Source organism: Chiloscyllium plagiosum, chromosome 9 (assembly GCF_004010195.1).
Source record: "Chiloscyllium plagiosum isolate BGI_BamShark_2017 chromosome 9, ASM401019v2, whole genome shotgun sequence".
NCBI lineage: Eukaryota > Metazoa > Chordata > Chondrichthyes > Orectolobiformes > Hemiscylliidae > Chiloscyllium > Chiloscyllium plagiosum.
The window spans coordinates 11977502-11991543 of NC_057718.1; the positions used below are offsets into that span (position 1 = coordinate 11977502).

Consider the following 14042-nt stretch of genomic DNA (forward strand, 5'->3'; position numbering starts at 1 on the left):
TGCAGCATAGGTTCACAAGGTCAATTCCTGGAATGGCGGGACTACCTTATGCTGAAAGACTGGAGCGACTGGGCTTGTATACTCTTGAGTTTAGAAGACTGACAGGGGATCTGATTGAGTCATATAAGATTATTAAAGGATTGGACACTCTGGAGGCAGGAAACATGTTCCGCTGATGGGTGAGTGCCGAACCAGAGGACACAGCTTAAAAATACGGGGTAGACCATTTAGGACAGAGATGAGGAGAAACTTCTTCACCAGGAGAGTGGTGGCTGTGTGGAATGCTCTGCCCCAGATCATATTGAATGGTGGTGCAGGCTCGAAGAGCAGAATGGCCTACTCCTGCAACTATTGTCTATTGTCTATTCCTGCACATTGCCCATAGCTTTGCAGCTCACAGCATGTAAGCTGCAAATCCAGGTACTTTTAAAAAATGTTTAGGGTCTCTGCCTTCATCATCAATTCAGGCAGCGAATACCAGAAACCCACCACCCTCTGTGTAAAAACATTTTTTCTCACGTTTCCTCGAATCCTTCTGCTACGTAGTTTGAAACTACGACCCCTGGTTTTTGAACTCTCTGCCAAAGGATACAGATTTCTCCTGTCTACTCTATCTCTACCCCTTACAGTTCTGTATACCTCAATCGGGTCACCCCTCAGCCTTCTCTGTTCCGAGGAAAACCACCCCAATATCTCGATTTCTTCTCATAGCTATAATTCTCCAGCCTTGGCAACATTCTCGTAAATCTTCTTTGCACTCTCTCCAAAGCAATTACATCCTTCCTGTAATGTAATTTGCACACAATACTCCAGTTGTGGCCTCGTGAGTGTTGTACACCAGTGTTTTTAGCTTTTATTAATTTGTACTTGAGCCCTCCAGGCTTAGTATTAAGGTATTGTCTGAAACAGATTTCTTAATTTTCATTTTCTAAACCATTTACTTCCTTAGATTTAACTCAGTAAGTTTGCCTCTTTGTTAGCTCCTGCACCAGAATCTTCTCTTGGACTTCTCTTCAAGGTGGTCATGGAGCTGGGATGTGAATAGCTAATTAGGATGATTACAAGGGAAATTAGCCCATATTTTTCCATGACAATGAGACTTTTTATCCTTATTCTGGGTGGCACGGTGGCACAGTGGTTAGCGGTGCTGCCTCACAGCCAGAGACCTGGGTTCAATTCCCGCCTCAGGCAACTGTCTGTGTGGAATTTGCACATTCTCCCTGTGCCTGCGTGGGTGTGCTCCGGTTTCCTCCCACAGTCCAAACATGCGCAGGTAAGGTGAATTGGTTATGCTAAATTGCCTGTAGTGTTAGGCGAAGGGGTAAATGTATGGGGGTGCGTTGCGCTTCGGTAGGTCAGTGTGGACCTATTGGGCCAAAGGGCCTGTTTCCACACTGTAAGTATTCTAATCTAATCAAGATTCATAGGATGAGGGTGTCACTGGCTAGGCCAGCATTTATTGCCCAGAGGGCAGTTGAGAATCAACCAGATTGCTGTGGGTCTGGAAGGCCAGATCAGGTAAGGATGACAGTTTCCTAGTGAACCAAGTAGGTTTTTCCAACAATTGGCAATGGATTCATGGTCATCATTAGACTCTTTATTCCAGATTTTTATTGAATTCAAATTCTACCATCTGCCGCAGGGGGACTCGAAGCCGAGTCTACAGAGCATTATTAACTAGGTCTCTGGATCAATAGGCATGCGATAATACCACTAGGCCTTACCACCCTTACAAAGGGCCCACAGTTCTCCAGCTGCATCCACTCCCTGGCTGGTGAAAGGGGCAGTTTAACAATAGGAGGTTGGAGTCTCAAACTTCTAACGCAGTTAGGAATTCAATGACAACTACTGTCTGCCTGTTATCACATGCCACTGAGAGATAAAACTTGGGGAGATAGATGACTTAATGAGCATATTCAGTAAAATTTTATCCGCTCCACTGAATCAAATGGTATCTGAGTAGTGACCCTTAATTATTTTCCATGTCCAAGAGAATACAGTCCTGGTAATCTCATATTCTAGCACTAGTCCTTCACTGCCTTTTTGCATTTGCATTGCTCACTTTCGTTTACAAATGCCTTGCATTTATAGCCAATGAATTACCAAACTTTCAATCTAAAAACAATGTCATGGCAAAGACTAACAGAGACAGTGTGAAAACCATAGACAGCTATCCTATTTTTCATATATTACTCATAAGTTCTCAACAGTGTTGTACCCAGTGGATGATGCACTGCTTTAGAAGTCTCAATATAATACCGTTCCCAGTGAACCTTTCCAATTTAGTGATCTTTAACTGCATAAATGTAGTGCAAACCTATGGCTCACCTCTACTTTCTCAAGAACAATAAGGAAAGAGCATTACATGCTGGCCTTGCCAACAATTACTATATTGCAAGAATTAATACATAAAACCCATTTTTGTTAATAAAGCAGGGTTATATTTAAATAGTGTGTCCCATAAAATGCTGGAAAGTGTTATTGCTCGACCTAAACATAGTTTGATTTCAAGTTCAATTGTCAGTGAATGGTCAATTGTGTGACTTCTTAAAACTCAGCGCAGGTCCATATAATTCATTTGGTTTGTAATCGCCCATTTTGATCTCACATTTCACTTGTGGTATCTTCTTACAACTGACAACTCTGAGTTATTCATGAGACTTCCACACTTACTTCCTCTGACACATTTTACACGGCTTGATTAGTGCAGTAGCAAGTGCTGCTAGCAGCTTGAAATGTACCTCTGCAAGCATCTCATCAGAAAATATAGCTTGCCTGCAATGACGCGGTCCTCTTTCCCCCCTGCCCTGAACACTTATCCTGAAACTGATTCTTTTTTTCACTACACAAAGTTAGAAAAGTCAATGTTGGATAAAGACATAGGAGCAGAATTAGCCCATTCAGCCTATTGAGTCTGTGCCGTCATTCAATCATGGCTGATATGTTTCTCAACAGCATTCTCCTGCCTTCTCCCAGTAACATTTGTTCGCCTTACTAATCAAGAATCTATCTCTGCCTTAAATGCATTCACAGACTTGGCCTACACAGCCTTCTGTGGCAATGAGTTCTACAGATTCATCACCTTCTAGCTGAAGAGATTCCTCCACATCTCACTCCTTTAAGGGTTATCCTTTCTTTGTGATGCTCTGCCCTCATGCAGTAGTCTCTCCAACTAGTGAAACAACTTCTCCAGGTCCACTCTATCCAGATGTCTCAGTATCCTGTGTTATGAGGCAGAGGTCGAACCCCACACGCCCCCCTCCGTCTAATAACTAAACACCCAGACAGGCTCACCCCACCACATAATCTGTTAAAAAAAGTGTGAAAAGTGAAATAACTGACCTCTCACCCCCAAACTGTTAAAATGTGGTTAAATAAAATGAAATCCTTTCATTCACTCAATAATCAGCAAGTGACAACTTATTTTTCTAATTCCAACAGTGAACAAATTAACAAAACTGCTAACAAACCTAACAAATCCCCCCAAACTGCTGACTATCTAATGGTATGCTGCTTCAATAAATACAAGTCCCACTTATACAACAAAACAATAGAATTTAGTCTCTCAAAATTACAAGGTTATGTCTTCTGGACTTTTCTGTGACTTCTCCTTTGAGCTTTTTTCAGGAAAGCCTCCTCCTTCGAATGTTTGCGTCAGGAACACCTCTGTCCGCCGAACTCTGATCAGGAATATTATCTAAGGGTGCCACTGTACTTTTAGTCAGATGATAGTTACTCTGAGAGCTGAGAGAGCTAATCTCTTCAGATGGCAGTTTGCTCTCTGATGATTTTCAGATGCCCTCTTCTTTTATTTTTTTTTCAGTCCCCTAACTGAGGAGACTCAGCATCTCCTGTTTATTATTTTTATTAAACAAATTACAAAAACAGTTTACAACAAACAGTTACATTTACAGCTGCATACAAGAGACAGCAATTTTACAAGGGAGAGGAGCAGCAAAGCCAGGCCCCAACCCTACCATACATTTTTCAGGGACATGAGGACAAACCTCAAATCCCAGTTTCACAAAGATATAAAGAGACAACAGCAGTGACAGTTGTAGCCCTCTTCTTTTATTAACTTCTTTGCAATCTTTTGTCAAAACCATCAGTTTTAAATTTAATTGGTCGTTAGTCTCCAAGTGCCTGGTTTAAATTAATTGGCTAAATTTAAAAATCTGTGTTTTGGTAAAAATGCTGCTTTGCCTGCTGATAGTATAGCCTTTTGATACAAATGAGCATTTGCAACTGGCAAGCTACTGCCCACAGATACTCATTTTCAAATCGTTAAGCATAGAAAACATAAAGCACATCATCTTTTAAAGGAACCATGCATTCTTGCCCCTATTATTTTACAAACATCAAATTCTAACATCTTGCTTTGTAATCCACAAATACTCTACCCAACTTCACAACACCTATAACTTTCATTCAGATCCCCCCTCATCCTCATAACTTGATCAAGTACAGATTCAGAGTCCTCAACCACTCCCTCATATGACAAGCCTTTCAACCCCAGGATCACTCTTGTAAACCTCCTCTGGACTCCCTTAACACATCCTTCTCTTAACACAGCACGTCCTTTCTTGGATACGGATTCCAAAACTGCTTCCAAAATTCTAAATGCAGTCTGATCAGAACCTTATCCAGCCTCAGCTGTACAGCCTCTGCTCTTGCATTCTAGCCCTCTCAAAATTAATGCAAACATTGAATTTGTCTTCCTATCAACTGAACCTACTTATTAAGCTTAAGAAAACCCCAAATTACGATTCCTTTAGAGTTTCTAAGTCTTTTCCTGTTTCGAAAATAGTCTTTCCCTCTATTCTTCCTACCAAAATATGAGTATAACCTCATATTTTCTGATGTTGCATTCCATCTGCCACTTCTTTGCTCACTCTCCTAGCCTGTCCATGTTCTTCTGTGGCTTCTCAGCCTCCTCAACACTACCTGTCCCTCCATCTATCTTTGTGTCATCTGTAAACCTTGCAACAATGCCCTCAGTTCCTTTGTCCAGATCGTTAAGACATAACTTAAGTAGTTGCGATCCCAACACAGACGTCTGTGGAACTCCACTAGCCACTTGCTAACATCTTGAAAAAATCTCCTCTCTCCTCAATCTTTGCCTTCTGCCAGTCAACCAATCTCTACCTATGCCAGTCACCTGCCCCTAACACCATTGGCTCTTCTCATATTTGACAACCTCCTGTGCAGCATTTTGTCAAAGTCCTTCTGGAAATCCAAATAAATCATGTTCACTAGCGCTCCTTTTACTAAGTTGCTCATCAGCTCTTCAGCAATTCTAACAGATTTGTCAGGCGTGACCTCCCCTTGACGAAGCTGTGCTGACTTAGCCCTATTTTGCAATGCACTTCCAAGTACTCCACAATCTCCTCCTTAATAATGGACTCTGAAATCTGGCTAACTACTCAAGGTCAGATTAACAAGCCTGTGAATTCCTGTCTCCTGTGTCCCTCCCTTCTTAAACAGAGGTGTTACAGTCACCATTTTTCAGTCCTCTGTTGGACTCCAGTGATTCCTGAAAGATCCCCATCTATTCCTCCACAATCTCTTCAGCTTTCTCCTCTAGAACTCTGGGGTGTAGTCTATCTGGTCTGGGTAATTTATCCACCTTCAGACCTTTCAGCTTCTCCAGCACCTTCACCTTAGTGATGGCCACTGCACTCATATCTGCCTCATGACTCTCTTGAAGTTCCGATATGCTGCTGGTGTCCTTCACTTTGAAAACTGATGCAAATTACTTATTCCATTACTCTGCCATTTTTTTGTTCCCCTTAATCCTTCTCCAGCCTCATTTCCAGTGGTTCAATATCCATTCTTGCCTATCTATTCCATTTTATGTACCTAAAATAACACTTGCAATGCTCTTTTACATCACTAGCCAGTTTACTATCATATTTTATTTTCTTCTCCTTTTTTTTAGTTAGCTTCTGCTGGTTTTCAAAGGCTTTCCACTAATCTTCACTACATTGTAAGCTTTTTCTTTTGCTTTTATGCTGTCCTTGACATCCCTTATCAGCCATGGTTGCCCCATCTTCTGCTGTGCCTTCTGAATTACCCAAAAACACTCCTGCCATTGATGATCCACTGTCTTCCCTGCTAGGCTCCCCTTCTAATCAACTATGGCCAGCTCCTCCCTCATGTCTTTGAAGTTACCTTTACTCAATTGTAATACCATTGCATCTTATTCAAGCTTCGCTCTCTCAAACTGAAGGTGAATTTTATTATATTATGGTTACTAGTCCTGAGGGGTTTCTTTATCTTATGCCACCTAATCAAATCTGCCTCATTACATATCACCAAATCCAGAATTGTTTGTCCTCTAAACGGTTCTACCACAAACTGCTCCAAAAAACCATCTTGTAGACATTCCACAAATTCCTTTGAGCTTAGACAAAGGGTCAATTAGACTCGAAACGTCAGCTCTTTTCTCTCCTTACAGATGCTGCCAGACCTGCTGAGATTTTCCAGCATTTTCTCTTTTGGCCACAAATTCCTAGTCTTGAGCTTTGCGACCAACCTCATTTTTCCAGTTCATCTGCATACTGAAGTCTCCCATGATTATTGTAATAGTGCCTTTCTTATATCTCCTGATTTATCCTCTTCCCTACATCCTGACTACTGCTAGGAACCCTGTACATAACTCCATCAGGGTCTTTTTTCCTTCTATGTTCCTCAACTCCAATTTCTGATCGTTTATTGTTATCAATTTGATTTCATTTCTTACAAACAAGGCAACCCCATTCCCTCTGTCCATCTGTCTGTCCTATCTATAGGATGCAAATCCTTGGATTTAATTTCCCTGCCCTGATCCCTCTGTGATGCCCAAACCATTACACCTGTCAATTTCAATCTGCACTACAAGCTCTAATACCTTGTTTACTGCACATATTTATGTACAACACCTCTGTCCTTCATTCACTGCCCTGTTCTTACAATTGTCCCCTTTATTTGCTGTGCCTGAAATTAGATTTCTGATGCTTTCCATACTCTCTGTCCTAATACTTCTTCTGGAATTTTTAACTTCACCTGAGCACCAACCCCCCCAACAACTTGTAACTAGTTTAAAGTTCTTGTGATCTTGATTTACTCGATTTGCACCATCAGTTCATCCACCTTATTCTGAAAACTTTGTGCATTAAGATACAAAGCCTTTAAGCTTGCTGTCTTATTGAGTTTCCCTAGACTTTTTTTGATTCTTTAGCAAAATATAATATTCATACATTCTGTCCCATATTCTGTCCCTTTCTTTCATTTTCTGATAACAATCAATCCCATCACTAACCAGCAATCCTGTCTTTTCCTTTACCTTTGACATTATAGTTTTCTACAAAACTGAACCCATTCCCCCATCCGACATCCTGCTTTACAATAAAGCAAAGAATGCAGGTGGTGGTAAAAATCAACAGGTCTAGCAGCATTGATAGGAATAAAGAGTTAACATTTTGAGTCTGGTGACTGTTCATCAGAACTGTTAGCAGCTCTGAGCTGGGAAAAAGTGGTATTTATGCTGAAGACAGAGTTGAGGAGGTGGCTGGGGTAAGGGAAGAGATGAGTTTTATCCTACTTGCTAACAGTTCTGATGAAGAATCTCCAGACTTAAAATGCTAAATCAATTTTCTTGCCACAGATGCTGCCAGAGCTGCTAAGTTTTACCAGAAACTTCTGTTTTTGTTTTCCACCTCACCCTCCCACTATTTAGTTTAAAGCCTGAGTATAGCCCTAGTAATGTAATTCACCAGGAATCTGCTCAGCATGATTCAGGTGGAGCCCCATCCCATTTCAACAGCTCCCTTCTTTCCTCATTTCTTCCACACTATTCTTTCAGCCACGCCTTTACCTTCTTAATCTTGTTTACCTTGTGCCAATTAGCTCACAGCTCAGGTTGTAATCAGGACATTATCTTTTTGATTTTACTGTTTAATATAGCCCCTAGCAGCTCATAATCCCTCAGGAGAACCTCTTTCCACCCATATTGTTGGTACCGCCATTGGTCACAACAACTGAATCTTCCCCCTCCCACTTCAAGTTCCTTTACAACCCAAATGAGATATCCTGAACCAAGCGACCAGGCAACAAACCTTTGGAGCTTTCAATCGTGCCAGAGAGAACAGTGTCTATTTCCCTAACTATGCTCTCTCCTTTCTCCCCCCCCTCAATAATGGCTCCATGATGCTATGGTCAATTTTCTCATCTTTTAAGGGGTGTTACTGCTTCCTTCAGCACAACATCCAGGTAACTCTCCCCTCACTGATGGTCACAGTGTTCAAAGGTCAGACTCTAGTTCATCGATTCTGAGCCAGACTTCCTGAAGCAACCAATATTTGCTATTGATGTTCATACAGCCCACTATGAACCACAGTGGGCTCCACCAGCTCCCACATCCTGCATCGTTTACATCAGAGTGGTGCTGAGAAAGCACAGCAGGTCAGGCAGCATCCGAGGTGCAGGAAAATCGACGTTTCGGGCAAAAGCCCTTCCTCCGGAATGATCCTGATGAAGGGTTTTTGCCCAAAACGTCGATTTTCCTGCTCCTTGGGTGCTGCCTGACCTGCTGTGCTTTTCCAGCACTACTCTGATCTAAACTCTGGTTTCCAGCATCTGCAGTCCTCACTTTTGCCTAGGTATAATGCATTGCCTGGCATTGCATCTCTATTTTATTTATTTTTTTCTTAATTTGCTTTTAAGATTTAGTTAAATATTGCTCCTATTTACCTTTAATCGAAGATAGTCAAATGAGCAGCTATTACCAAGCAATGAACTCACGGTTTTCCTATGATGTCTCATTTTGTCTTATGCAGAGCCCCTACTACTGGGCTTCAATTTAATCTGTTTATAAAAAAAACTTTAAAAATATGAACCAACAGAAAGCAAGCAAAAAGCAACTCTTCCCCTCTGCACTGAATTCCCATGCTGTCTCCAAAGTTCTCAAACTATATACTCACTTGAGTTGTGTCTGGCTCTGGATGAGATCTCTCCTTGCTGACTGTGTAAAGCTTACTGATCACTTTCCCATTCAACTATGTTTGCAGATACAATAGGAAAAGTGTTTTTTAGTTTTTAATAACTGTTGCCAGTAACATTATATGACATCAAAATTGACCTTGACCTGTTATGCTATGTGAAAGGGGCAATATAAAATGTCAAGTGTTGTTTCATGTGTAAATACAATTCTCTAGCTAATGATGGACATAATTGCAATAAGCAACCTGCAGATACAGTGCGATGATGGTTAAGTGTTTACTTACACACTTGTCCTCAGATCCTGTGACCAAGAATCTCCCACAGGGACTCAGAGCAATCTTGCATGGATGGCAGCGATTGTGATGTCCTTCATATCGACGCACAGACCTGAAAAAACATCACTCACTGTCAATAGAGTTCTCTAGTTTTGGCAAATATTTAAGTCCAGATTACATTTACTCTCTTAATCTGTTGGGAACTGATTTTCTCCTTAATTAGTACATCAAGCTCTGCATGCAAAGCAATTATTATAAAAGTTGAGAAGTGAATTCTTGCCTAGGCTATACTAATCTGAAATACCTGATCTCGCCTGATCTCAGAAGCTAAGCAGACTCAAGCCTCGTTAATATCTGGATGGAAGATTGCCTGGAATATCAGGTGCAGTAGGTTTTAAGAAAGTCCTGTAGCTCATCTGATAGCACTCTGGCCTCTGAACTGGAAGATTGTAGGTTCAAGTCCCACTTAACATTGAAGGGCCTCTTGTAGTTAAGTCCCACCTGTGCCAGAAGTTGATTTAAAAAATGGTTTAACTCTTAAAAAGTGGATTTTACAGCTCAGCTTTTGTTTCTCCTGTAGATACTTGGGAACTTCTTTGACGAGGAAGTAGCACCAACTCACCTTCTTCTACATCAATAGGTTCACAGTCTAAATGGAAGTTCTTGCTTTTTAAAAGGCTCCTCTTCATTTTTCAAAATACTTATAAATGCTGGAGTGTAAAAGGCTGCATTTTCCCAGCACTATTGAGATTCTGTTGGAATGAGGTTCAGGACTGGAAAAATAGAGGGGAGTTACATCATATTCTTAGGAGGCCATTGCAGTTAAAGGCTGCAAGTAGGGTCAACAAAGTGGTCATTGTGGGTGGTTAGCCAATTAGGGCAATTATTCTTCAATTATAAGTCAATATGCACAGTTGAAGAACCACCACCATCACCCTCACCATCCCTTCCATAGTGTGTAGGACTCAAGATCATTCAGGAGCCGTGTCATCATTCAGGATGACAAGCTGTGTGACCACCAGAGCCGAGGATCCATACCTCAATGACAGGGTCACAAGAATGATGAGCTATAACCATGCCCATCACTAATGCTGCAGCTACATTCCACACACCCCCCCCCCCCCCCCCACACTGCCCAGAAGGCCTTCAGCTGTTTATTTTAAGACTTCAACATAGCCAACATGGTGGGTGTCTTAACATGGAGATTTCCTCCTACTTTCCTGCCTGCATTGACAGAGCCTATCACTCCTAGTCAAGATGGAATTTGCTATGACTTCTGAAGAAGTCATATCGGATTCAAATCATTCATTCTTTTTCTCTTTCCACTGATGCTGCCAGACCTATGAATATCTTCTAGCATTTTCTGTGTTTCTGGAATTTATGAAGCTATATAAAGGAATTCTTCGGTGCAGATTGAAATATCACAATTATGTCATCTAAGTATTGGAAGTATGCTAATATATGTTCTTAATAAATTCCATTCTTCACTTACAATTTACCATTGAAATGAAGAAATCAAATGAGATTCCCTTCCTCAATGTATTAGTTGAGAATTTTGAGTTTGAATTTGATTCATTGTTGTTACATGAACAGGTATAGTGAAAAGTGTTGCTTTGCATGTTGTACAGCCAGATCACACCATACAAAGTGCAACAGGATAGCAGAACAGAGAGCAGAACACAGTGTTACAGCCACAGAGAAGGTCTAGACAGAGAGAGAGAGAGATCAACATTAACATTTGAGAGGTCCATTCAAAAGTCAGATAGCAGCGGGGAAGAAGCTGCTCTTGAATCAGTTCGTACATGTGTTCAAATATTTATATCTTCTGCCTGAAGGAAAAGGGTGGAAGAGAGTATTTGGAAAATGGGCTATTAACTAAGATCTCCTGAAAGCCAACATTCACTGGCCAAAATTCACCTTGGGATTTCTATAAGATCAATCTTATTGGCAACCTCTTATTGGTGAATCGGGCTCTATCCACTTATTCACTGCATTAGCTTGATGCTGAGACATGGCATATCAAAACTATTCTCTGTGATAACGGATACACTTAATTCACTCATTACTTGTTATCGATCACATATATTCATGAAAGACATATGTCCACTATTTTTGGCTCTGAGCGGTGGACAGTCTACCTCAGATTATGCAGGAAGTGGAAGGGATCTCAACAATATGAACAACAGCTGGAGAACTGTCTCATGCTGCTACTATGCAGTAAATCCACAAATGGTTTTATCCAATAACTGAATGTTGCCATCAAGCCTAAAAGGCGTTTTGCTTACCACAAGAATGAGTAATGTGATGTATGAGTTTCAATGCCAGTGTTATGCCAAGTATGTATGTACAGCTCAATGACTGGCAGATTATATCAAACAACATGCCACCTTGACCATGCTGGCCCATGCTCAACAATCTCTCACTAACAAGCCTCAGAAAAGTATATCCACTATAATGTGTGATCCTGCAATTGAAAATCATTTCTCAAATAACCCGGACTGTAAGAAGAGTTTTACGAGAAAGGTCATCAGTCAAGCTCACAGTGTGATGCATTTGTGTGTGCTAGAAGCGAATACTTAAATACTCAGGATCTAGAATGTAAGCAAAAGGAATTTGTTCATCTATTGCATCTCTTATAAAAGAAAATGGTCATGGAGGCAGCCAACCTCATCTATCAAGGAAGAACATCGTATTATTTACTGATACAGCTCGGGAGATATTTTTTGGCCCTTTTGGGGTCTTACTGGAAGCATTGAAACAAATCTTTTCCATCTCAAAGTCAGTCTTGTCCCACATTCTGCATATAACCACATAAAGCATTTCATTTCAGGAGGCTATTACAGAATTTATAAAGAAAGTGAGACCTTTTAATAAGCTCAAAAAAACAGATGTCAAAGATGAAGGGGAAAATCTAGTAGTGGAGTCTGAAACAATTACTGAATAAATATTTAGCAGCAGTTTCTAGTAAGCATGAGAATGAAGGTGTACTATGAAGAAATTGATAATATTATATGGAAAGGAATTGCTTCTGTAAAAATGAACAAAATAGAGAAACATCAGGGGCTGACAGCATACACCAGACCACTGAAGAAGAGATATTACAGACGCCAACTAAGTTTTTCAATCATCCTTGGAAGTTATATATTAAATAAGGTCTTGGTATTGAGTAGCCAATTAATATTTATATTTAAGGAAGGAGTAAGGGTTAACCTTATTAACATAACATGAATTTTGTGTGGCCTCTGGGCTGGAAATTTAATTTAGACCCATATATTGCTGATATAGGGGATGTGCTAGATTTGTGCATCAATATGTTGAGGGCCTGAGGCCCCCTTGACACTGGTCTTTGGTCTTCATCGGCACACTGGACATCAAGAGCAATTTTGTTGTCTCTAGGAGGAACCATGAAGTGGGTTAGCCACCTCCCAGCTGCCTTCATATTTGAATCTTGGGGAAAGGCTGAGGTGCCAAAAGGGATGGTGGGGAGCGTTTGGAATGCATGGGTGAACTGGCAGAGCCCAGCCATTGGGAAGGTAAATTAGGAATGATATGGAAAGTGGGGTTGAAAGGGAGGAAGGGTCCCAATCGGGAGGAATTAGTGATGGAAGGAGGTCAGGAGGGAAATGTGCAAGAGTCAGTCAGGGTGCAGAAGCAACCATCAGAGAGCTGAGTGGGAAGTAGTTACTGAAGTGCAGTCCTCTAGGCTCCATAGTAAAGTCAGCATATTTCAAAACGTTACGTTTTTAGTGGTAGCCTTTGTGACCTGTGGTACCTATGGTACTCAAATATATATATTTTTAATTTCTGCATTATTTTCATATTCATTAACTGTCAATTGTGCATCCATCATGAAGTTATTGAATATGTTCAATGGTACAGACTATTTAACTTACAAGCTGAGCTCTAGCATTTAAGCCTTCATCTGTGAAGTAATACAATTTTATACTTCCATGTCAGCTAAGCATGTGGATGTACGCAAAGGTACATACAGTTTTATTGGTATTTCTGGTGTCTTCACTGAGTTTTTTATTTCTCAGTAACCTACATCCAGGTGTCTTCTCAACAACATTTTTTTTAAAAAGTTTCATGGAATGTGTTAACTGCAAGTCACACCAGCTCCTGAAGGATGAATACACACCCTTAAACAGGGATTTTCTGAGATTGTTCAGTGAAAGGGAGCAACTCCATCGAGGAATTATGTGCACTAAAGGCAAGGCCAATGTTTTTTGCCCATCCCTAACTGCCCTTGAAATTAGCATTGCTTCTTTTTTGGAATCACACGTAGGCAGAACCAAGCGAGGACATCAGATTCCCTTGCTGGATGGGTTTTTACAACAATCATTGACAGTTGCATGGTCACCACAACTGAGATTAGCTTTCAATCTGGTTTTATTAATTAACTGACTTTAAATTGTACCAGATGCTGTGTTGAGACTTTTACTGCTGACTGCAGAGAATTAGCCTGGCCCCCTGGATTACTAGGTAAAAACAATGACTGCAGATGCTGGAAACCAGATTCTGGATCAGTGGTGCTGGAAGAGCACAGCAATTCAGGCAGCATCCGAGGACAGGCAAAATCGACGTTTCGGGCAAAAGCCCTTCATCAGGAATAAAGGCAGAGAGCCTGAAGCGTGGAGAGATAAGCTAGAGGAGGGGGGGGGTGGGGAGAGAGTAGCATAGAGTACAATAGGTCAGTGGGGAAGGAGATATACACGCCGTGACATCGAACAATTCTTCCGTCGCCTCCGCCTCCAAGCTTACTTTCACAATCAGGACTCCCGCCCACCT

The 14042-nt window shown here is 41.0% G+C and overlaps 1 protein-coding gene across 4 annotated transcripts in view; it reads right to left on the reverse strand.

Annotated features, from left to right (window-relative positions):
* The window catches only part of wdr27 (WD repeat domain 27), a 531763-nt gene that overhangs the window by 280309 nt on the left and 237412 nt on the right, over positions 1 to 14042 (reverse strand). For all 4 annotated transcript variants that reach the window (XR_006312430.1, XM_043695384.1, XM_043695383.1 and 1 more), the window contains exon 22: positions 9264 to 9366. Coding sequence is in view for 3 of the 4 variants with exons in the window: in XM_043695384.1 (XP_043551319.1) it covers positions 9264 to 9366 (103 nt within the window). In the remaining variant the exon portion in view is untranslated. The remainder of the gene's footprint in view (positions 1 to 9263; positions 9367 to 14042) is intronic.